A 23,531-nucleotide genomic window follows, 5' to 3' on the forward strand; every position below is an offset into this window, starting at 1 on the left:
CTATCGCTAATAATAACTACCATTTCTCAAGTACTGATTATGTGCCAAACATTGTGCTTAGAGCTTTATGTCATTATCCCATTGTATCCTCACAACAGCCATCTCAGATAACTAGGATCAGTGTTTCCATTTTATTAAAAAAGAAACTCACACTTAAAGTGGTGAAGTAATTTACCTTATGTCATATAGCCCGGATGTGGCAGGTCTAGGATTCAAAGACAGACATGTCTGATTCTAGAGCCTGTGTCTTACCCACTGAGTTAACCTGCCACTCGAAGATAGCAGCCTGGAGAAGCTTCCAGGTCTCCATAAGGGGGACATAAAACTCAGTGGTTGACCCACCAATTGACTCATACAGAAAAAGAAAATTAAGTAGTAGAACATGGCAACTTCAAGTAAGTGAAGAATATTTAGGAGAGTGATTGTGTGGAACATGATTTCACAGATCTTAAATGTCTCAAAATAAAATGAAACCCAGAATTTGGCCTTTGTGGGAACTGCTAAAAATTCTTTAAAATGTAATTGGGTATCTCTTTTCTTCTTTCTCAGAAAGAAGCAGTGGGGGAGGCCTTTCCTGAGGAAAAGGATTATAGGAATGTTTATGATGCAGTTGGAAATTTTTTCAGATAATTGATTGGCAAGCTATATTATATATTTGTTTTTTAAAGATTACATAAGATCTGGCTGCAAGGCTCCTCTGAGTGAAGTTAATGAGAAGTCAGGTATCAGTTTTTGTTGTTCTAGAACCCTGGGGTATATGTGACTCTGAAGCTTACAGGGCTCAGGAAATAGCATGAAGAGGCTTCTGGTTGTTAATTGACACTGATCCCCATTGTCTTTTTGTCCTCTCTGCTGTGGAGAACTCATCAGTTGCTTAGTGCTTCTCTGGGCAGGCCACTGAGATGATCTCATCTCTCTCCTCCTCTCCGCTTAGCTCCAGGCTCAGCCACAGGGAACATTGGCACTTCTCTTAAGGCCCTGGTGCCAAGAGTTTAGCATCTGTGGGCATCATCCATCATTCAAGGTCTTGCAAGTAGCATGCCATTCCTGAACCACAACACTCTTTGTTTTAATCTCAGACCAAAGGGATATAACCCCTGTTCCAATCCATCTCTTCTTCACTGTTGGGTCATTCTCCTCATTTATTCTTGAAGAACAATGGCTTCTAAAATCTTTCCTTGAACCTCTCAGTTTCACTGGATGTTCTTAGATCATCAGAGAGGATAGAGCAGTTTCCTGGGCTATGTTCTCTCTTTCTTTCTCATTTGGGACAAAGCCCTTTTGCTTCAAACCAAACCTTAGAAATAAAGGTCTGATCTGGGGTATAAGTAGGGAGAGAGTTCCTTTACATATTTTTCAGACAAGTCTGGAACTCTGAAGGGGAAATAAACATAATGTATTTCTCCCTTTTATATTCTCACATTTATTTGGGGAGTATAGCTCTTCAATTGCTTATTCTTTAAAATATATCTGAGTCCATAACTTCAGGTACAACCTTAATATACCATGTTGTTTTCCTATTTTTTCCATTAATTTGTTCTTCAGCTATACAACACACCACTTTCTAAATGAAGATGATTAAGATATCTTTAATTTAGGAAAGGATCAAATCAGTCATAGTCTTAGGGACTTTGTTTAATCTTGTGCTTTAGTATTTAGAATATGTGAATCAATAATTCATATGAAGTAATACATATAAATGTATATAGAAGTGTATATATGTATGTATAATGTCTGTTGTATATATGTGTGTATAGTTTTTGTATTTCTCATACAGAGTATAGCGAATTAATGTGGCTTCAAACATGACTTTTATATATTTATGCATATAAATGTTTATAGTCTAGAATTTGAATAATTGGTTATAAACTTCTAATATTCAGTTGTTTTAGATAAAGTGCTATATGCAGACAAGTAAAAAAAATCGAATACAGACTTTTTTTCTCCAATCTATTGGTATAACCCATATTTAATGGACCTTAAGAAATAAGCAGACTTACACTATCTGCACAAAATAGACTTTAAGTCAAAAACTGTCACAAGGGACAAGGAAGTTAATTACATAATGATAAAAGGGTCAACTCAACATGAAGAGAGAATAATTATTAATATATATGCACTCAAAATCAGAATATCTAAATATATAAAGCAGACATTGACAGTTCTGAAGGGAAAAATAGACAGTAATACAATAATAGTAGGAGAATTAAATATCCTACTTACAATAATGGACAGATCACGTGGACAGAAAAATCAGTAAAGAAACAGCAGGCTGGGTGTGGTGGCTCACACCTGTAATCGCAGCACTTTGGGAGGCCGAGTTTGGTGGATCATGAGGTCAGGAGTTCGAGACCAGCCTGGCCAACATAGTGAAACCCCATCTCTACTAAAAATACAAAAAAATCAGCCAGGTGTGGTGGCGTGCACCTGTAGTCCCAGCTACTTGGGAGGCTGAGGCAGGAGAATCGCTTGTACCTGGGAGGCAGAGGTTGCAGTGAGCTGAGACTGTGCCATTGTACTCCAGCCTGGGCAACAGAGTGAGACTCCGTCTCAAAAACAAACAAACAAAAACAAAACCAGCAGACTTAAACAGCTTTATAGACCAAATGGACCTAACAGGTAGGCACAGAACATTTCACCCAAAACTAGCAGAATGCGTGTTCTTTTCAAACACATGAAACATTCTCCAGGATAAATCATATACTAGGTTACAAAATGATTCTTAACAAATTTAAGAAGATTGAAATCATTCCAAGTATTTTTTCTGACTACAATGGAGTGAAACCAGAAATCAACAACAAAAGGAAAATGGGAAAGTTGATAAATACATGGAAATTAAACCACACTCTTAAACAACCATTGGGTCAAAGAAGAAATCATAGGGAAATTAGAAAATATTTTGAGACAAATGAAAATGGAAACAAAAATACTGAAACTTATTTGATGCAGCAAAAGCAGTTTATAGCAATAAGTACCTACATTAAGAAAAGACATATTTCAAGCAGCCTAACATTACAAGTCAAGGAACTAGCAAAATAATAAACTGCTAAGCTAAAAACTGGCCTAAGGAAGGAAATAATGAAGATTAGAGCAAAATATAGCAAACTGAATTTAATAGCACATTAAAAGAAGAATATGTCATGACCAAGTGGGATTTATCACTGAGATTCAAGAATGAGTTAACATATGCAGCTCAATCAATGTGATATACCACATAATTAGGATGAAAGACAAAAGCCACATGATCATCTCAATAGATGCAGAAAGAACATTTGACAAAATTCAATACTCTTTTATGATACAAACTCTTAACTTAGGCATAGAAGGAAATTACCTTAACACAGTAAAGGCCATATAGGACAAGCACATAGCTAATATACTCAGTTGTGAAAAACTGAAAGCTTTTTTTTCTAAGATCTGGCATAAGGCAAGGATCCCATTCACCTTCACCACTTCTATTCAACATAATACTGAAGGTCCTAGCCAAAGCAATTAGGCAAGAAAAAGAAATAAAAGGCATACAAATCAGAAAAGGAGGAGCAAAATTATTTCCGTTTGCAGATGACATGATCTTATGTCTAGAAAACCCTAGAGACTCCACACACATACACAAAAACCCATTAGAACTAGTAAAGTCAGCAAAGCTGTAAGATACAAAATAAACTTTAAACAGTTGCATTTCTATACACTAATAATTAACTATCCAAAGAGAAATCAAGAAAACAATCCTATGTATAATAGCATCAAAAATAATGAAATACTTAAGAATAAACTTAAACAAGGAGGTGACAGACTTGTACATTGAAAATGATAAACGCTGATTAAAGAAAGCAGACACAAATAAATGGAAAGTTATCCCATGCTCATAGATTGGAATACTTAGTATTATTAAAATATTCTTACTGCTCAAAGTCATCTACAGATTTAATGCAATCTCTATTAAAACCTGAAGAATCTCTAGAAATAGAAAAAAAATCCTAAACTCGTATGGAACCACAAAAGATTCTGAATAGCCAAAGCGATTTTGAGCAAAAAGAACAAAGCTGGAAGCATCACACTTTCTGAGCCATGCATGTTAATTCTCTGAGGCTGTCTGAGGTGAATTCTGAAGGAAGAAGTTCTTTAACCTGATGCAAGTGACATTCCAGGTGTAGGAAACAGGATGAAGGTGCCAAGTGGAGCAGCATCTGGTTTTCCTGGGTGCTCTGTGAGATCTGAATGGCTGGCACTCAGGGAGAATGTGGGAAGGGCCAGAGATTCTGGCAACTCAATCGGCCGGCTCCTCTCTGTCCTACCAAGGACTCTGGACTTTGACCTGGAGACAGCCATTCACAGGTGGTTAAGGGGGTTAAATAAGGTGATAAATGTGATCTACAGTCCTGGAATCATAATTATACAATAATATAGCAATGGTAATAATGGCTAAAATAATAATAAAAAATAATAGCCAATCTTTACTTGCTATATGCCAGGTATAATTGTAAATGCTTTACTTGCATTCATTCCAATTCATTTAGTCATTACAACAACCTTGTAAAGTAGAAATTTTTATTAATTTGCCTTTCCCCCTCACTTTATAAAAAGCAGATTAGGAAACTAAAACAATAGCTCAGAGTCACAAATTCAGGTCAAAGGGGGAACTGAGATTTAAAACCAGGAAGCCTAGAATTTGGGTCTATGTTCTTAATGTCTATGGGACTGTCTCTTTGGAATACACTGCTAATATATATTGAACAAGTGCTTATCCCCATCCTGAGGCATCTGCACACCCCTAACATTTACCTCTTGATAGAAATGTGATGCAAATTAATATCCTGGAGAGATAAATGGACTTTTTAAAAGATGACATCTAAAGGCTCAGATATGTTGTTTTGTGGGTCATTTTTAATTGATTAATGTTCTCTTTATAGATTGTATTCTCATTTTTTAAGGATTTATAAAAATAAAATAAGTTTTTTAGAGATGAGTCTTGCCATGCTGCCCAGGCTGGAGTGCAGTGGCTATTCACAGGCACAATCAGTTTACTATAGTCTCAAAACCTTGGGCTCAAGTGATCCTCCTGCCTCAACTTGCTGAGCAGCTTCATACCTCACACCATACCTGGTAGTAGATTTTATTCTTAATTGTCTATATTTTTCAAAAAGATGAGAGAATAACATTTAGAATTTAGGAGATGTTTGTTGCTATATCCTCATATGCAATGATAAGTTGATTAGCCAGTTGTTTTTTTTTCCCCGTACCTAACATATTGTTTGGTACTTGATATATAGAATATGTTTTCATTGTTTAATCGGTATTAGGAAAAAAATGACACTTTTGTCAGCTATAGAATTTCTTCCTAGAGGAGAGTAAACTCTCATGGACAGAATATATAATCCTTTCATGACTCCTAAGAAAGCTGCAGAGCACTGGAATGTTTGTAGATTGAGTAACTTTTGTGCCACCAAATTAGAGATTGACTTTAGTGTTTTATTTTTGTAGGTGAAACACAAAGGTCTAATCAGATTTGTAAAAATTTATTCTACACATAAAGGGACAAATTGACATACAAAATGCTGTCAAATATTTTGTACTCAGAAGGCTTAGTTTGGAATGTTGCTACATTGAGTTCCACGTGTGCGAAGACAAAGTTAAACCTCCTCAGTAACACACAAGTGATAGCTGAAAGGTTAGAATGAATCAGATTGGGAGATGAGATGAAAACAGTTGAGAAAAGCTGAAAATCAGACTTTAGGTCAATCGTATTGTTTGATGGGAGCTATGGTTGGGGGAACTTCTCTGAAAAAAGTGTTTTATGAGGAGATGAGAAAACTCAGCCCTCAAAACTGCAGAATCAAGGTCAGAGACTATCAAGAAGTAGAAGGTGACTGACACTTTCTAAGGAAGAGGAAAAGTTTAGGATGATAAGAATCGAAGTGGTAGGGCATAATTGAAAGTTGAGAAAACTGATTTCACGGATGTATTGTTCTGGCCCCTTGGGTGACCTCATCACATACTCTGAACATTTTTCTTCCCTTGACCTTCACTATTGTCTTTTTTTTGTAAGCCTTGTGTCATCCTGTGCCCAATGAACTGAGATTTCTCCCCTCCCCCATCAAACATTGAAGTCAAGAAGCTGCAATAAAATACATTTCTATTTTTTTCTTTCAGAGATTAAACATTCCTTAGTTAGCTTTTTTTATAAAAAGATATGAGCTTTAAATCTAGCCTCTGCTGATTTAACGGGGATTACTATCTGTGGTGTCACACGTATCAGTTTTCTTGCCAGGAGGTGACTTCTACTTTTAAATTCTCAAGCTTCTGGCTGATAAGTCCTAAGAAATGCAGTGATAGTCATACAGTTACACTTGATAGGGCTATGTGAAGACCCACTGGAAAGGATGTTGGATGTGAAATTAGTTTTCAGAAATACAGAGGCAGTACTTTTCACTAAATAATCTTTTCAGGGAACAGTGAGTTAGGAAATGCTAGCTAGAATGGGTTCATATTACTGTACTCTTTTGTGTGTCTCCATCTCACTTTTGTTTTGTAAAATGAAAGATGAAAACAGGTTTCTCTTTCTTCTCTGAGAATTTCACAAGTAACTTACAAATTATATCCCTGTGTCCTACAACTTCACCGCCAACTCTTAGTGAAAAATTAAAAATTGTTATTGGTGGGATTGGGCTTTAAGATTTCAGTTCCGATAATTTTATCATGCCACTTCAGAGCTGACATAGCAGCTTTGCATCTGTTACTTCAGATGGCTAAGTGACACTGCTGGAGCTAGAACTCACGTCCTGTGACTTTTAAGGCAGAGTTCCTTTCTTCCCCCCTTTTATTTTTGTTTTCTTTTTTTCTTTTTCTTTTCTTTTCCTTTTTTTTTTTTTGTTTTTTGCAGAGTTCTTTTCTAATGCTATTATTTTTCACTTGAACACAGTGGATTTTTCTCAGTTTAGTTATACTAAAATCTTCTGGCTGCATGGTAACCATGGCATTATTGGGTAGAGAGTCATGGAGTCTGTTAGAAAGTCTGCCACTAGAAACAGTAGAAAAGTTGAACTTGGTTGCTTATGGTTACACAGAAGAAGAAACTTGGAATCTGAATTGGGATGGTTTGGATCAGATAATCTCAAAGGTCTCTTTTGGTGATTCTGATTATTTTAATTGTTATTACATATCACAGATTTATTCATTCTGTGATCAAATCATGCTTCAAATCACATTACTTGTGAATTATAGTGCAATACTAATATATCTTCTTAATGCTCATGAATATTCTCTTCTGATAGGAATATTGCAATGTCTGCCACTATTAGTATTTGGACAGTGTTACCTTCCTTTCTCCTCTTCCAGCCTTAAATTGAACATGACAGATAGTTGATGTACTCACAACCAGCTTTCATTGTTGCCTTGTGTGTTTTGACATGAAAACTACCCTCAGGATAAAAAAAACATTCCCAATTAGAGAGAACAAGAATTCCCTTCAGCCAGGGGGAAAATCTGCTTTACTGTGAATAAGAGAATATCAGCAAGAAATGGACTGTTTTAATGTACTGTTTGACTTTCCCTATCATACTTTTATTTTTGTAAAATGAGAATTATAGATTACTTTTTCTTCTCTAAGAATTTCACAAATAACAGCTTAAAAGGACGGTGTTCAAGTGCTGTCCTTATCACTGGTACTGAAGGAGGAAGAAGATCTGAGATTTGCTGGATTCAATATGCTGTTCAGTCTCTCTTAGATGCCATTTTCTGCTTTTTTGGTGTGTGAAAAGAATGATAATAAATCTGGCAGGCACTTAAAGTTTTAATTATCTGATAATGATAATTAATTGGCTACATGAGAGATGGAAGTAGAACTTATTTGTGAGGTGCACACACTAAGCATTGTTTTCTTTCTTTGTATTATCCTTAATGGCAGTGAGTAATAGTAAGAACAGTTGCAAGAGCATCAGCGTGTCATCGATATAAGAATGTCTATGGTTTGAACCTTATTCATCTTATTTAAACAAGACTAACCCATTGAAGAAAAATAGACATATGGGCTTGTCTTGATTCTGGAATTGATTTACTTTATATTTCCCCACAAATAGATATAATTATACTTAGCTGATATTAATTGACAAGATGGATTACAATGAATTTATACTTAGTGAGATATAAATTTGATTTATTTTGAGGAAGATCAGTCTAGATTAGACTATCATGGAAGCTCTGAGAAAGCCACAATGTTGTTCCCAGATATTTATCTGTAATAAGTTTGCATAGGTTCACTATATCATTAACATCTCATTAAACAAGTAAATTGAAAATCTGTTTATTATTACTTACTATTGCTGTTCACTGTTTAGAAAACATATTTGAGTAATAAAAACTTTGATTAAAAAGAGCAAAAATGAGTAAATTATGAATAAATGTAATTGACAGCCATAGTCTTTCAAAACATGAGGTCTCTGGAGGAAGAAAAAGCAAAACTACGTGGCCTTGTGGTACAATGATTAAAAATAGATGTTCTTTATTGTTAGGCATAAATCATAGATGATAATCAGCATATAAATGATTCAATTCAGTAACAGTTATTTGGCATATTGTGCTGGGTAGTTGCATGATCATAGCAGTGCTTTGTATTTTCAACACTCTTTATTTTCAGAGTGGATTCCAGAGTCTCACATTGGATTATTATAAGCAGTCCTAGGAGGGAGAAGGGGATGGTGGAGTGTGAATAAGCACAGAGGTTAAGTAAATTGCCTAAGATATTTGCTACTTGGGGACGGACTAATATAAATGCTTTTTCCGTATCTGATTATTCACACCTGCATATTTAAACCTTTACAGATTCACAGTAGCAGAAATAAATGTCAGAAAAGAAGAGGCATAAGGCTGATAAAAAGAACAGTGAGTGCAGCAAATGACCTCTTGGTTACAGTTTAGACTTCAAGATGTTGGGTTTTTAAATATCACACTTTCACTGGGTGCTTAGGTAAACTATTGTGAAATACTTGAGGCCACTGTTAAGTAGGGCCTAAGACCTTAGGCAAATAAGGTCTTTCTGTTCTCATTAAAAACTTTGGAGTTTGCCTATCTTTAATTCAGTTTCTCTAAGATTTCAAGGTTGTTGAAGAAAAATTAGAAATGACTAATGGATTCAAATTAAATACGGTAAATTCATGTTCACAACAGCTAACAACAGCTAACAACAGCTATTAATAATAACTGTCTATCATACTGCTTGTTGAAAGGTTCCTATGTTGTATGCTAAAAAAACTGAATGAAAATAGTACAGTCTTTAAGATTATTAAAAAACCTGATGATCTAATTAAAGAACAAATGCCAAGGTAGCAGTGTTGACATAGAGAGTGGATGAGGCTAGGATGGAAGATAAAAGGAAAAGCAGGTAGTTTTGGTGGCCATCAAAGGAAGTCAGCAGTGCTAACTCTGTTGACATAGTCTTGTGGAGTAAACAGTGTTTACCAAGAAAGTGTGGCTCTTTTCTTCCTTTGACAGGTGTCTCTAAGCCTGACTTCCAGGATGAAAAAGATTGAGGAGTAGCAAATGATTAAACTATGAAAAGCTTTAGACTTACTAGCTCCTCTGTATTATTAAAGGCCCTATACTTATTCAACTAATTTGACTGCATAATTAATCTGAAGGATGTAATATTATAAATCCACTGGAGGAGTTCTTATAGAGATGTGTGTCCCATGTCCCTGAATTAAACTATCAATAATTGTGTGGGTTTTTTTTTTTTTTTTGACAGAGGCTTGCTCTGTTGCCCAGGCTGGGGTGCAGTGGCATGATCTAAGCTTACTGCAAACTCTGTCTTCCAGGCCCAAGCAATTCTCATGCCTCACCCTCCCAAGTAGCTGAGATTACAGGTGTGCGCCACCTCGCCTGGCTAACTTTTTGTGTTTTTTGTAGAGATAGGGTTTCACCATGTTGTCCAAGCTGGTCTCAAACTCCTGACCTCAAGCAATCTGCCTGCCTCAGCCTCCCAAAGTGCTGGGATTACAGGTGTGAGCCACTGAGTCCAGCCTAAACTATTAATAATTGTATTTAATATTTATTGTGTGCTGCATGCCAGGTATATGCTAAATGCTTTATATGATATATCTCCTTTATTCCCACAACTCATTGAGATAGCTATTATTATTATTTTCCTTTTATAGGCAAAGTCATTAGGCTTATGGAAGATAGAAACTTGCTAAAATATTTTTAATGCGTGTTTTAGGAGTAGTACATTAAAAATCCACAAGAAATATGAGGTTATTGCTAAAATGGTTATTGCTGTATAATGCACATGAACATTATTTAACAGTTCAGGATAGGAATGAAGAATGATGTGATGTATGATGATTAATTTGGTTGGAATTGTTTGCCCTTTTTGTATTGGTTGTAATAATTTTTTGAACTGAATTTTCTCTGAGGCACCACCTTTGGAATCAGACAGACCAGAATTTGAGTTTCAGCTTTGCCATTGGTTAACTGTTAACTAGTTAACCTTTTTAATCACGTTATTTAAATGCACTGTGGCTCAGTTTCCTCATCTGGTATATAGGCATAATCCCTTCCTCCCTCACCAGTCTACTATAAACACAGTTAATCCTCATTATTCACGGATTCAATATTTGCAAATTTGACTACTTGCTAAAATTTATTTGTAACCCCCAAATCAATACACTCAATGCTTTCATAGTTATTTGCAGACATATGCAGAGTGGTGAGATATCTGAGTCACCCAACTACATGAATGAACAAGGTGACACTTTGACTTCTTACTGCTTTTCTCATACTGTAAACAAGTGTCCTTTTGGTGGTTTATTTAGTGCTATGTGTTTAGCATTTTAGTTATTTTTTTGGGTGATTTTGCTGCTTAAAATGGCCCTCCAAGTATAGTGCCAATGTGAAGGCTAGTGTTCCTAAGTACAAGAGGGCTGTGCTATGCCTTTCAGAGAAAAATACATGTGTTAGATAAGCTTTATTCAGGCATGAGTTATAGTTCTGTTGGCCATGAGTTCAACATTAACGAATTAACAACATATACTAAATCAGATGTTTTTAAAAAGAAATACACTTAAACAAGGTTAGGTATTGATTGGTTGACAAAGGTGATGTGACCAACGGTTCCCAGGAACCTAACCCTGTATTTTCCATAGGAGTGATGGTCCAGTATTCATTAATTTAGTGTTTGGGGTAAATTCATATAACACAACTACTGCGAATAACAAGAATTTACTGTGTTTGTAAAGTATCAAGCATGGCACCTGGTATATACCAAATATCCATTATATTCACTTTCAACTTTATCTCTTAGTTTTCCTTCTGACTTCATGGAAACACTTGGGAAAGAAATGGGAATATTCTTTATGATTTTAATTAACAGGGCAGTGAACATTCCAAAATGGCATCATTGTATTTAGAAGACAAGATTCACAAACGCAATTCTTCTCTTTTTTATATTTTAGAGTTCTTTATAACAACATATCATAAAATATTACCTTTTATTAAGTTATAGATAATCAACTTAAAATACCATTTTGGACACTAAACTGTCTTCCAAGATAACTTTATTAGGAAGTCAATATTTTTGTCTTTGTGGGCAATGCAGTTTCTGTTGCAGCTATTCAACTCTGCCATTGTGGTGTGAAAGCAGCCATAGACAGTAGGTAAATGAATGATCGGGACTGGGTTTCAATAAAACTTTATTTACAAAAGCAGGTAGTGAGCTGGATTTCCCCTGCAGGTTGTAGTTTGCTCACCTCTGATTTAATGTACTGTAGGGTCTTGGTTTATGATATTATTATTTATCATATTAGGCAAATGTCTGATTCTGAGTTTGCTAGAAGATCCATAGACCATTGAAAATAAGCAGTTTTCCATAACTGTGTTTTTCTGTTAGTTGTGCTGGTAGTGATAATAGCTTTAATGAGCATTTGTTACATGCCAGGCACTGCACTAACCACCTTATACTATATTTTATTTTCTCAATATGGTCACAGGATTCTTGGGGTGTCACTTCACCAGCTGGAAACCCCTGTGGCCAGTGGCACCTTTGCCTGAGTTTTGCTCAGGCCCACCAGGCTTGTTCTGCCTCCTTGGCCTGCCAGGCTGCATTTGGCTCACTCTACTGGCCTGGGTCCCACGCTGGCCAAGGGCTAACCAGGTGCAGAGTGGCAAGGGGTGTGTGAGTGAGCATGGGGTTCAGGCTACCATGCACAGCCAGGCATGACAGCTGCAGTGGGGTGGGCAACTCCAGGTGACAGCATGGGCACTGGTTCCCTGTGAGGCTGCAGCTGAACCAAGCATGCCACAAGCAGCTTCTGTGCTGGCACTGGGGAATATGGTGGCACCCAGAAGCTTGGAGACAGAGCCCCAAAGAGGCTGTTACAGGAACTACAGAGCCCCAGAGAGGCTGCTACAGCCTTGACTTGGGGAGCTCCCAGGTCTGGTATCCCCAAAGGGCCACAGCTCTTCTCTCCTTCTTGTCACCTGCAACGTGGCAAGCAAGGGGCATGTTTCAGCCCTATTTGTTACAACTCTTTTAGCCCCACCATTTGGTGGTTCCTGAGTTCTTGTCCTATATCCAGGAAGAATGAGGTATGCGGACAAGTGGAGGGTGAGCAAGGTGAAGAGGAGCTTTATTGAGCTACAGAATAGCTTAGAGGAGACCCACAGTGACTAGCTCCTCTTCATAAGCAGGGTGTCTCAGCTACTGTTCAGCTCTCAGCAGAGAGGGGACCCTGGAGTGGGTAACCGAGTCCAGGGCTTTTATGGGCCTGGGCCTCAGCCAGCCAGAGGGAGGAAGTGTGTGCTGATTGGTCAGTGGGCGGCCATGGGCAGTCTGGGGGGAAAAAGCACCACAAGTTCCCATTCTGGCCCACTGACTGGCAACCCAGCCCCCAGGCTTCAGAGCCTCCCTGGCTTGAAGGTGGGGCTTTGTGGGACCCATCCCCTTCCATCCAGGAGACTCTATGCCTCCTGCCACTGTTCTGGGCACCCAGGCTGTTCGGTCAAGGAGTGCCTGCAGGCCAGTGCCAAGCTGCCTTCAGCCCCTGCTTGTGTCTCTCCTGTGCTTGTTGGTGGCCAAAGTCTGGAGAAGGCTGAGGTGGCAGGAGGCTGGTATGTTAGCAGAGTGCCCAGGCTCAGCCCCAACCTTGCTCTGAGATTGGAAGGGGTGCCAGGAGTGGAGAGAGGCCAGGCAGGGGGAGCAGACATCTCCAAGCCTGTGGGGGAAGGGGTTCTTCCTGGGCCCCTGAGAGTGCCAAGATGCCCTGGTCCACAGCCATGGCTTGGGTAGCTGCAGCTGTGCTCAGGATGGTGGAGCTCCTGCCTGCTCCTGGCCCCCAAGAGCACAGGGAAGCTCGAGTCTGCCTGGGAGGACGGGGCTCTGCCTCCTCCCGCCCCAATGGCTCCATGGAACGTGCTGCCTGGTCCGCACCTCCCCCACAGTAGCCGGCTTCATGGCAGTGGTCACTCCAGGCTGGCTGCCACTGCCATCAGTATAGCCCTTAAAGGTACCTATTGTGATTGTTATCTCATTTTTTAGAGACAGAAACTAAGGCCTAGAGAGGTGAAATAACTCACTCAGTGTCATAGAATTAGGAAGTGGTACAGCCTCGTCCTAGGACAGTTTTCACTATGTAGCCAGCATGCCACATTCTTTGCATAATCTTTTTTTATTTTCTCATGTTTTACTGATTTGGGGATGTTGATTTGAATGTAGAAGTTCATTGTACAGCATCTTTAAGGTTTTCTCAAGGAAAGCATTGTATTAATTCAGCGAATAAGTAGATGTGTGTGGATTTTAGCTCTAATTCTTTAATTAGTTTTTAAAAATCAGCTTATTTTTATTTCTGGCTAAGTTTTCTAATGTATTCTAAAAGAGAAGAATCTACCTAAATGTGAGACTTTGCTGCTTTACACTCTGCTGGGAGATTTGTTTTTCTTCACTGGGTAATTTGGAGGTCTCATTTTGTTCTTGTTTCTTTAATATCCTGATTAAAGGATTAGAAAGCCCTTTTCCAGGTTGGAGTCACTAATACCATCTTGCACATAGCCATGTACTTGGAGGATGTTGATTTGCATTTGTTGAATGAATAATAACTTAGCTTTCTTTTTTTGTAGTGTGTCAACTATTCTTCACATTGTCGTATCTAGTATCTCTGGGTACAGTTCTCAGAGTCTGCAGAAAGCTTGACATCAGAAATAAGATATAGGTGGTAGAAATGACTAGGTTGGTGTGAATATTGAAAAAGTGGGCTCATGGTTTCAGAGTGGAGATAACCCGTTCAACTATTGCACTGCTTTCCTGTTTCCCTTTTTAAATTTAGTTGTCACTCATTGGATCAGCATTTTATCTGGACTTAGTATGTGCCTGATACAGTTAGGAATCCAAAAATAATGATCCTTGTTTTCTTAAAGCTCAAAATCTCACATCAACTTATAAGTGGTCTTAATATGTGCTTATCCACTGATTAGCATAAATTAAGTGCTTTAATGGAGGTATTATAACAAGTGCACTGTAGGACCATAAAGGGAGGTACAACTGACTGCCCATTGGGCCAGGGGAAGGGATCTGTTATGAAGTGAGTGGTTTTTGAGTTGAGAACAGGAGTGTTCCATGTAGAGAAGGTAGGATTGGCCAACATCTATCTTGTGGGAAAGAAGACCACAACAGCAGGAGAGAAGATGAAATATTTTGGGAATGTTAGGAATTCTGTTTTGACTGGAAGAGGGTGGGGCAAGGGGTGAGCTTGGAAAAATAGGTTGGAACCAGATTGTGAAATGCATGTAGTGATAAGGGGAATTTGAAAGGCTTTCGTTAGAGTGTGGCACAATCAGAGTTTTATAAAAATAATTCTGGTGACAGCATGAAGGGGAGGAAATTGATGGGAGGGTAAGTAATGGGTTGTCCATTCTTCTGCCTTCCAGCTTTCTCCTGTGCTTCTGGAGAGTATCTAGAAATGAAGAACCAGGTATGCAGTAAGTGTGGTGAAGGCACCTATTCCTTGGGCAGTGGCATCAAATTTGATGAATGGGATGAATTGCCGGCAGGATTTTCTAACATCGCAACATTCATGGACACTGTGGTGGGCCCTTCTGACAGCAGGCCAGACGGCTGTAACAAGTAAGAATCCAAAGCAGCCTTTGGCTCTTAACTGAATATTTGAGAAGAAAGTAGTTGCTCTTTTCCAGAAAGAAGATGAGGATAATCTTGGTACTGTTTGTGGTGATAGATAAGCTAATTGCAAAGAATCATGTTTTTTGGACAGTCATTGCAATGAGTTTTCATGAGGTTAAAATCATTGCCCTCAGGATATAATAGACACTGTATGCAAAAATGCAATAAAGCTGTTAGAGAGGCAAATTAATTTTCTCATATTTATAACTACATTTAAGCCACTGGTGTTTCTACTAACCTTTTTCTGATTTTTAACAGATACTTTCAGGTTTTTTTCTTTTCCTCTGACAGGAAGAATTCATAACCTTCATTTAGACACTTGATTATCTCCTATAAAAGAGAGTGGGTTAAGTACCTAAGGTGTTTAATTCCTACCTCTTTTATAGGGGATTATTAGCTTTGCATATGACAAAGCTGGAGACATGTTAAACTGTTTTGAAAAAAACAAAACAAAATGTTTGTCTTTGGGCTATATCCCTTCCTGTTCTCTTGTATAAATTATGTAACATTTCCTTTCATATGGATTTGCTTAGGAGAATTCAACTTTAGGGCTCTGGCTACCCCCTGACAAGAGTGGCCTCTCAGGAACCCCACATTTTTACCATAAGCTAAGGATGCTGGGGAATTATTTAGCTATGTTGAAAGGCATATTCATTCCCTCCCTCCCTTCCTTTCACTCTAGCTGTCTTTTTGCCAAATGATGCCAATTTCTTTATTTTAATCTCTCGATAATAGGATTATTTCCTTGAGAGAGTGTGTGTTTTAAGTAAAAGAGTTCCTTAGAGGAAGGTACTAGTAGGATGTTGTGGGACCTCAGATCTTTGTTTTGGTGGGCAGGAGATACTGACAAGGCTTCTTTCTCTGCCTGGAATAGTTTATGCATAAAAGAAATCGAGTAAGCGGAAGTTTTTCAATGTAGTTTCTTCTAGTGTTATTTTCTCAGTGTAAATTTGAGTCTGGGCCAGTGCGGCGGTGGCTATGCCTGTAATCCCAGCACTTTGGGAGGTCGAGGCAGGCGGATCACCTGAGGTTGGGAGTTCAAGACCAGCCTGACCAACATGGAGAAACCCCATCTCTACTAAAAATACAAAAATTAGCCTGGCGTGGTGGCAGGTGCCCGTAATCCCAGGTACTCAGGAGGCTGAGGCAGGAGGATCACTTGAACCCTGGAGGCAGAGGTTGCGGTGAGCTGAGATCACACCATTGCACTCCAGTCTGGGCAACAAGAGCAAAACTCCGTCCACTTTTGCATACTCTTTATTTCTCTTTAATTAGTTGTGTCATATAGGAGATGTATGTTGAACTTTCTAAAAAGTCTGAGCTTTTCAAAATGGTTATATCATTGTAGACTCCCACCAGTAGTATATTTGAGTTCTAGTTATTCTACATGTTTACCAACATTTGTATTGTTAAGTCTTGTTTTGTTCTAGCCCTAGGCATTCCAGTGTATGCACACGTGTGTGTGTGTGTGTGTGTGTGTGTGTATGTGTGTGAGAAATGGTATCCCTTTGTTTTAATTTGCATTTCCCTGCTGGATAATAATGTCAAACATGTTTCATGTGTTTATTGTTCATGTGTTTATTAACTTTTGTGAAGTCAAATTGTTTTGCCCATTCTCTACTTTTTTTTGGTCATTTGATTATTAAGCTGAAGGAGTTCCTGTGCATTTGGGCATGGGTTCTTATGTGTATATATTTATATAATAAATATATAGTATGTGCACACACACATACACACGTCTCCATGTGTGTGTAACACTTCTTCCCAGTTTGTGGTTTTTGCCTTTTTTGTTTTCTTAATAGTGTCGTTTGATAAGCAGAAGTTTAAAATTTGAAAGAATACAATTTATTATTTTTTTCTGCTGTGGTCATATGTTAGGATATCTTTGCTAACCCCAGGTTGCAAAGGCTGGAAATTACTGTATGTATCCTTATGGTAACATAGAGTTATTATTGTACCTTTATATAATGTTAAATTTTACAACAGCATAGTTACATCTATACCCTTATCTTCATACTATTGCCATATATTTAGAAACATGTTATAAACCCTACAATACAATGGTATTATGTTTTAAATAATTAGTTGCTTTTAAAATAACCTTACAAAGATTTAGGAACTCAAAGCCAAGTCCATCACTGACAAGTTCATTTCACATGACACACAGCTTCCTAAAAAATTAAGGTGAAAAAATATAGCTTTATATGTTAATCTACGTATTTATCATTAATGGTGCTCTTTCTCCCCTTCTATAGATTTGCCATGTGTATGGGTTTACAAATAAAACTGCAGATATCTGAAAGAATAATTCCATCTAAGGCTACTAAAATTAGTTATCTATTTGGTAATCAAATTTTGGGTGAAAAATAACAATTTCTTAGCAGATTAATCATATAACCTTACAAAGATTTACGAAGTTATTTGCCATAAGAAATGGACCTCTTCTCAGTAATAAAGTTGGCCTTTGAGTCTGGAAAAGCTTCTGGTGTTTTCTGCTGTACTTTGCTGATGGAACTACTCGTGAATCTGAGTTACATAGTTTTGTGAACAGAAGAGGTTTCAGAACATTAATGTAAAGTGCCTCTTGGTTTTGTTTCCACAGCTCTTCTTGGATCCCTCGTGGAAACTACATAGAATCTAATCGTGATGACTGCACGGTGTCTTTGATCTATGCTGTGCACCTTAAGAAGTCAGGCTATGTCTTCTTTGAGTACCAGTATGTCGACAACAACATCTTCTTTGAGTTCTTTGTAAGACCTTTTGTATTCTGGAATTTACTTTTTAAGGGACATTGATGTAAATTTCCCTTAGTCAGTTGTTCCCATTCCACTTTATTCCTCCTCGGTTTTTTGTGTGTGTGTGTGTGTGTTAACTGAACCTTTTGATGTTAAAAGAAAACTTTAATCTTTTTTTAATAATATTTTGTTTCCTGGTTAATATTGTTTCTTTACCTCCAAGATCTCACCTTGCAGCGTAACATTGGGCTTGGTTAACTTTTGGTTATGCTCATTATATAACCATTTGGTTTAGACTTTTTGTGTGACAAATATTTCCTCCAAGATTCATGTTTACCTTACTTTTAGTAGCTACAGATAGTATTCTGTCAAAACTGTGTTTTTTAAACCAATTTTAGTTTTCACTTAAAAGTTGTTTTTCTCTTTGCAATTTCAAATATTTTTTTGCTAACAAAAATTATTTAAGTGTATTTATGAGCAATTTTTTTTCAGAAGTAGAAATGGCTGCATGTTTCTGATTCTGTGAATTTAGTACAGTCTAAAAACATCAATGAATGGGATACTTGATGTCTTTGAAAAGAAATTAAATAACATTACAGAAGATAAAGTAATCATCTAACAAAATAAGCTGTTACCACTAAAGTTACTTAACCATTAGTAATAAACAGTATCTAATCTAGCAAATATTTATCATAACACAAATGCTTGAGCAAATGTTCTCAGATTGACTTCTTATACCAAACCAAGTGTGTGTTGTGCTTATAGATGGGAGACTATCTTGAAAAATGTTTCTGCAGTCCGGATTTCAGAAACAAAAGTACTAAAAATTCTAAAACAAATTTCTATTGTTGGAAATGGGAATTTCTAAATCAGAAGTTTGGTAGCAAGAGAGCTTTTTCATGAAAATATGAGCTTTAGATTTGAAGTCAAGAGATTCTGGCTCTAGTTCCAACTCTGTAATTGTTAACACTGTTATTGAGCAATTAAGTGTACCTTCCGGCACTAAGCATTCACTTCTATAAAGTAGATTATGTGACAATATCTTTTAAGGAGTCTCCTAGTACTAATATCTTTTGATGAGTTTAAAATGTTAAGCAACATTCAAACAGATTTATGTTTAACCTGCATTTAGTTTGCAAAATCCTTCTGAGAGTGAACAATTCCCTGTTTCATTGGATACTTTTGGCAACATTGCTAAAACTGAAATAAAGTTAAGAAGCAAAGCAGTTATCTAATTGTGAGAATAAGTGTTTAGATTTGTATTGCCCAATAAGTTCTTTGAGAGATGTCAGTAAAAGTACCCTTAAGACATAAAGTTTCATTAATTCCTGTCAGCGATGCCTTTGTTCTGGTTATAATCTGAAAAGGGATGGCAAATTCATGTTCCTTCTTCTATTGATGTTTCAGCTTTAGAGGTTGCAATTTATTGACTCAGAAGGTCAAAACTTCATGGTCATCATACTAATGGTTAATGGAAAGAAAGCGTTTGTAGATTGAAATATGCTGTTCTCTGAGAGTTGTACATAATGGGCATTGCATAATTTACAGCAACAAAGTGTTTAATTTTGGAGCTATATGAAACTTTCATTCAGCCCTTCTATTTTTTTTTTTTTAAATAATGATGAAGCTGAAGCCTAGAGAGACTAAGTGATTAGACTTAGGTTTTACAGGTCTCCAGAATGCCAGTAGAATGTCAAGATAACATATGACGTCTGCTTTCAGTGATAAAAAAAGCTTTCAGTTTATCTACACGTTGACCATTAAAGGTATATTCAGGGTCCACATCTGCTTTTAAGTAGCTTAACACTTGCATTAAAATGGTCCTTATGCTTATAAAATGAATATGACACTTAAATTCAATTAAAGTAAGTACCCTCAGTAGCTGATATTCTCTGGTATTTGGATGGCAATAGGGTCTATTTTTTAGTTAGTAAGTCTTTAGGGAATAGCTCTTAGGGAGAACATTTTAATATTTGTAAATTGGTTGGGAAGAGGAGTGAAGAAACAAAATGATTTAAAGATGAAAGAAAGAGCCATTTCTTTTGCTGGGAATATAGATGATGAGATCTTATTTTAACTCTACTCTGTTGCTGTTTTGCAATATTGGAAAGGTGGCCTAACTTTTTGATGTCTCTGTATTCATTGTAGACCTGGAAAAGTAGTGTCCCAACCCCTTGACATTTTGGAAGAATTGCCTGGAAAGCAAAAGGTGTTTGGTGTTAAAGATATCTGTAATCATTTGAATTGGCATGGCAAATAATTAACATTTACCCCCAAATAAAAATTTGGAACTTTGACTTTGGCCATAGCCACTTACTTTTGCATTTGGGTTAAGTCCTAGGGAATGGAAAACAAAGTGGACTTTATTTATTTTTAATTTAAAATTTTACTGCTGCAAATATTATAAAGAACAGCTTTGTTTATTTTTATACTATTGGGCCTGCATGGTGAATGCAAGCTATGAAAAAGTTTGGGTAAGTTGGGTAGTTGTTTTATACTTTGTCTCCTTTCTGTGCATTGTCAGTGTTAGTCACAGTGTTAGTGTGCATTGTCAGTGTTCTCCCACATTCCTCTCTCTAGTGAGCTACGCTTTTTGTTACAATGATTAAGATAGTTTACTTAGAACCTCTCAGTCATACGCAGTTGTCACTTAGGCTCCAGAGGTCTCGGTATGTTTACTTATTGAGAATTACTCATGGCCATTGTTTAGAATGTATTGAACGAGGTTCTTGCAGTCTGTGCTGGGTACAGAATTTAATTAAAGCCGTTATTCAAGACACTTTACTAGGGCTCTTGTGTTTAATCCACAGATTCAAAATGATCAGTGCCAGGAGATGGACACCACCACTGACAAGTGGGTAAAACTTACAGACAATGGAGAATGGGGCTCTCATTCTGTAAGTCTCTTTGTATTTCCTACTTCTTTGCCAATTTTTCCTTCTTTTTTTCCCCCCAACCTTTTCTTCTTTCCCAACTTCCCCTTCCTTTCATAACTTTTTAAGAAAAGTATATTTTAAGAAAAAAAATCAAAATTAACTATTAATTTAGATGATTTCTGGTTAGGGAAAAAATTACCCCTAGCTTCATGGACTCAGCTTCCAATTTTCAGGGTCCTTTTCCTACCTTTTTCTTTCTTCTTAGTTTCCTTTTCCTTCCCCTTACCATTGTAGTCTAATTTTCCTCCCTTTCAAAGGGGCATCCGTGAGAAAGAAGGCTGTTCAAAACTAATATACAAAACATTTGAGTTTCTAAGTTTACAAATGTGCCTGTCATATGTGATGGAATTAGTGGCTCTTTTCATTGGAAGGATCTGTGAATTCCTTTTATCTTTCTCTGCACTGTGCCCAACAAGTGATATTCAAGCTTGTTTTGTTGGGTACTGTGCTGTCTCCATTTGTTGGACAGCTCTGTTTATCACAAAATACCTGTTTGGAGCCTCAACCTGCCTCCTCCCTATTTGCCACACATTGGTTAAAATTCTACCTTCTCTGGTTACATGAAGTAAAGTAACTGCCTGCTTCCTTACAGGACAGCTCCTTAAATGCTTGAAGGCAATTACCAGGTAACAATTCAGTGAATCTGTTATTATTTGAGGCACCATCTCTTTGGAGTGAGAGAGACATGGATTTAATACCTAACTCTGGTTTATAGTTGTGTTTCTTTAGGCAATTTGCTTAATCTCTTTCTGTCTGATGTTTTCATTTGCAAAATCGGAACAATCTTGCATGATTAAATCAGAAGATATGTGGGAAGGGCCTAATATAGTGCCTACAATATAGATCAAGCTCTATTTCAATAAGTGACCATCAATCCTTGTCTTTGTGGTTGTAGCAGGTACCTCATCCTTGGGTAATTAATACAACATACCCTTTCAGAATATTTTTAAAAATCTGTATACCTGAGAATAATATTAATAACATTTAAGATCCATATACCTTAACACCCAGTCAGCTGGGCTTTGAAGGTACAAGTAACCCTTAAAAATAAATATACTTTCTTTACTTAAAAAGACTTAATACAAGGGAAAGTGCTTAATGCACTACTTTTACTTAATGTACTGCTTCACTGAAATAGTTGGGTGGATTGTAATTTTATACAGCTTGAATTTGTCCAGCCAGAGACTGTATAGAAGAATAAAGGGGGTAAATAAGAAAGCAAGGAACTCTTAAAATTAGTTCACTTACCTGTATGAACATGAAATTTATGAGAAAATTAGTTTGATTTTATAATTAGCAAAATATTCCAGTAGCAAAGGAAACCAATACTACATATAGTATTATTAATGTTCTAGAGTAAGAGAGTTAAATCAGATTATCCCTAAGAACAGTCCTATTTTTTCTTGTTACTGTAGCAGTATTTTTATTAAATATATTTTTAAAAAGAAACAAACTCATTCTGTTGCCTTTTGTTTTCAGAACTCAAAGATCTTATAAATAGTGGCAACTTATAAATATACAAGTGGGCTGAGGGACTTTCACCCTCTAAAATGGATTCCTTTTAAATATAAACTAAGACTTCATGCAGATGGTTTGAGAATCATTTTATGTGTTTGTTTAGACTTGAAGATTTCTTCTTCTTTTCTGTTTAATATATTTTGTGGATTAGCAAACTCCATTTTTTTTCTTTTAAGAAAGTGTAAACTTCAGTGGAGGTTAGGTCAGAATTAACAGTGGACTTAAATCTGTGGGTTTTAAATTAATGGCGTTTTATTATATGGATTGAAAAAGTATGTAAGGGAGTAGCTTTTGGAAATGGCATGGCTTATCTGCCCTGAGTGCCTTTATGTTTCTCTTTATAGGTAATGCTGAAATCAGGCACAAACATACTCTACTGGAGAACTACAGGCATCCTTATGGGTTCTAAGGCGGTCAAGCCTGTGCTGGTAAAAAATATCACAATTGAAGGTATTTCATGGCATTCTGTTTTAGTAGTCACCAGTCACATCTTATAGTTAGTTAACATATTTATTAAAGTTTTGGTTTGGCTGGCTCAAAGATTTATAGAACAGAAATTAATATGTTAGGGAATCATATAGGTCTGGAGACCCTGGTTTTACTCCCAAGAAATCAACAGTTGTTTTCTTTTTTTCTTGTACCCTTGAACTAAATTATTTAATCATTGCAAAAAAAGTAAACATGATGACAATTTTAGATGTCTGTAAACAAAAACAAAATGTCTCTGTGTTAATAAGACCCCATTATCCCTCCAAGAAATGTCTGTTGTGCCAGACATTGGGCTTACCAGGGAACTGATGACCTAGTCACTGCTACATCCATAAAAATAACAATAAACATCTTGACCTGACTCTTTTCTAAACCCTTTATGCTTCTCTGAGCCAACCGGGTAATTTCTGGCCCAGGAGAGCAGTCGATGAACCCTGGCATGGTTCATTCTCAATTAGGAGTATTTTTTTTTTTTTTTTTTTTTTTGAGACGGAGTCTCGCTTTGTCACCCAGGCTGGAGTGCAGTGGCGCAATCTCGGCTCACTGCAAGCTCCGCCTCCCAGGTTCACGCCATTCTCCTGCCTTAGCCTCCCGAGTAGCTGGGACTATAGGCGCCCGCCACCACGCCCGGCTAATTTTTTGTATTTTTAGTAGAGACGGGGTTTCACCGTGTTAGCCAGGATGGTCTCGATC

At 37.1% G+C, this 23,531-nt stretch overlaps 1 protein-coding gene across 7 annotated transcripts in view; it reads left to right on the top strand.

The window, feature by feature from the left end:
• ELAPOR2 (endosome-lysosome associated apoptosis and autophagy regulator family member 2) overlaps window positions 1–23,531 on the top strand; it is a 257,866-nt gene that overhangs the window by 95,584 nt on the left and 138,751 nt on the right. For all 7 annotated transcript variants that reach the window (XM_019031799.4, XM_055347595.2, XM_055347597.2 and 4 more), the window contains 4 exons: window positions 14,911–15,106; window positions 17,763–17,910; window positions 20,706–20,792; window positions 22,694–22,799. In XM_019031799.4, the coding sequence (XP_018887344.1) occupies window positions 14,911–15,106; window positions 17,763–17,910; window positions 20,706–20,792; window positions 22,694–22,799 (537 nt within the window). The remainder of the gene's footprint in view (window positions 1–14,910; window positions 15,107–17,762; window positions 17,911–20,705; window positions 20,793–22,693; window positions 22,800–23,531) is intronic.

This window comes from Gorilla gorilla, chromosome 6 (assembly GCF_029281585.2).
Source record: "Gorilla gorilla gorilla isolate KB3781 chromosome 6, NHGRI_mGorGor1-v2.1_pri, whole genome shotgun sequence".
Classification (NCBI taxonomy): Eukaryota; Metazoa; Chordata; class Mammalia; order Primates; family Hominidae; genus Gorilla; species Gorilla gorilla.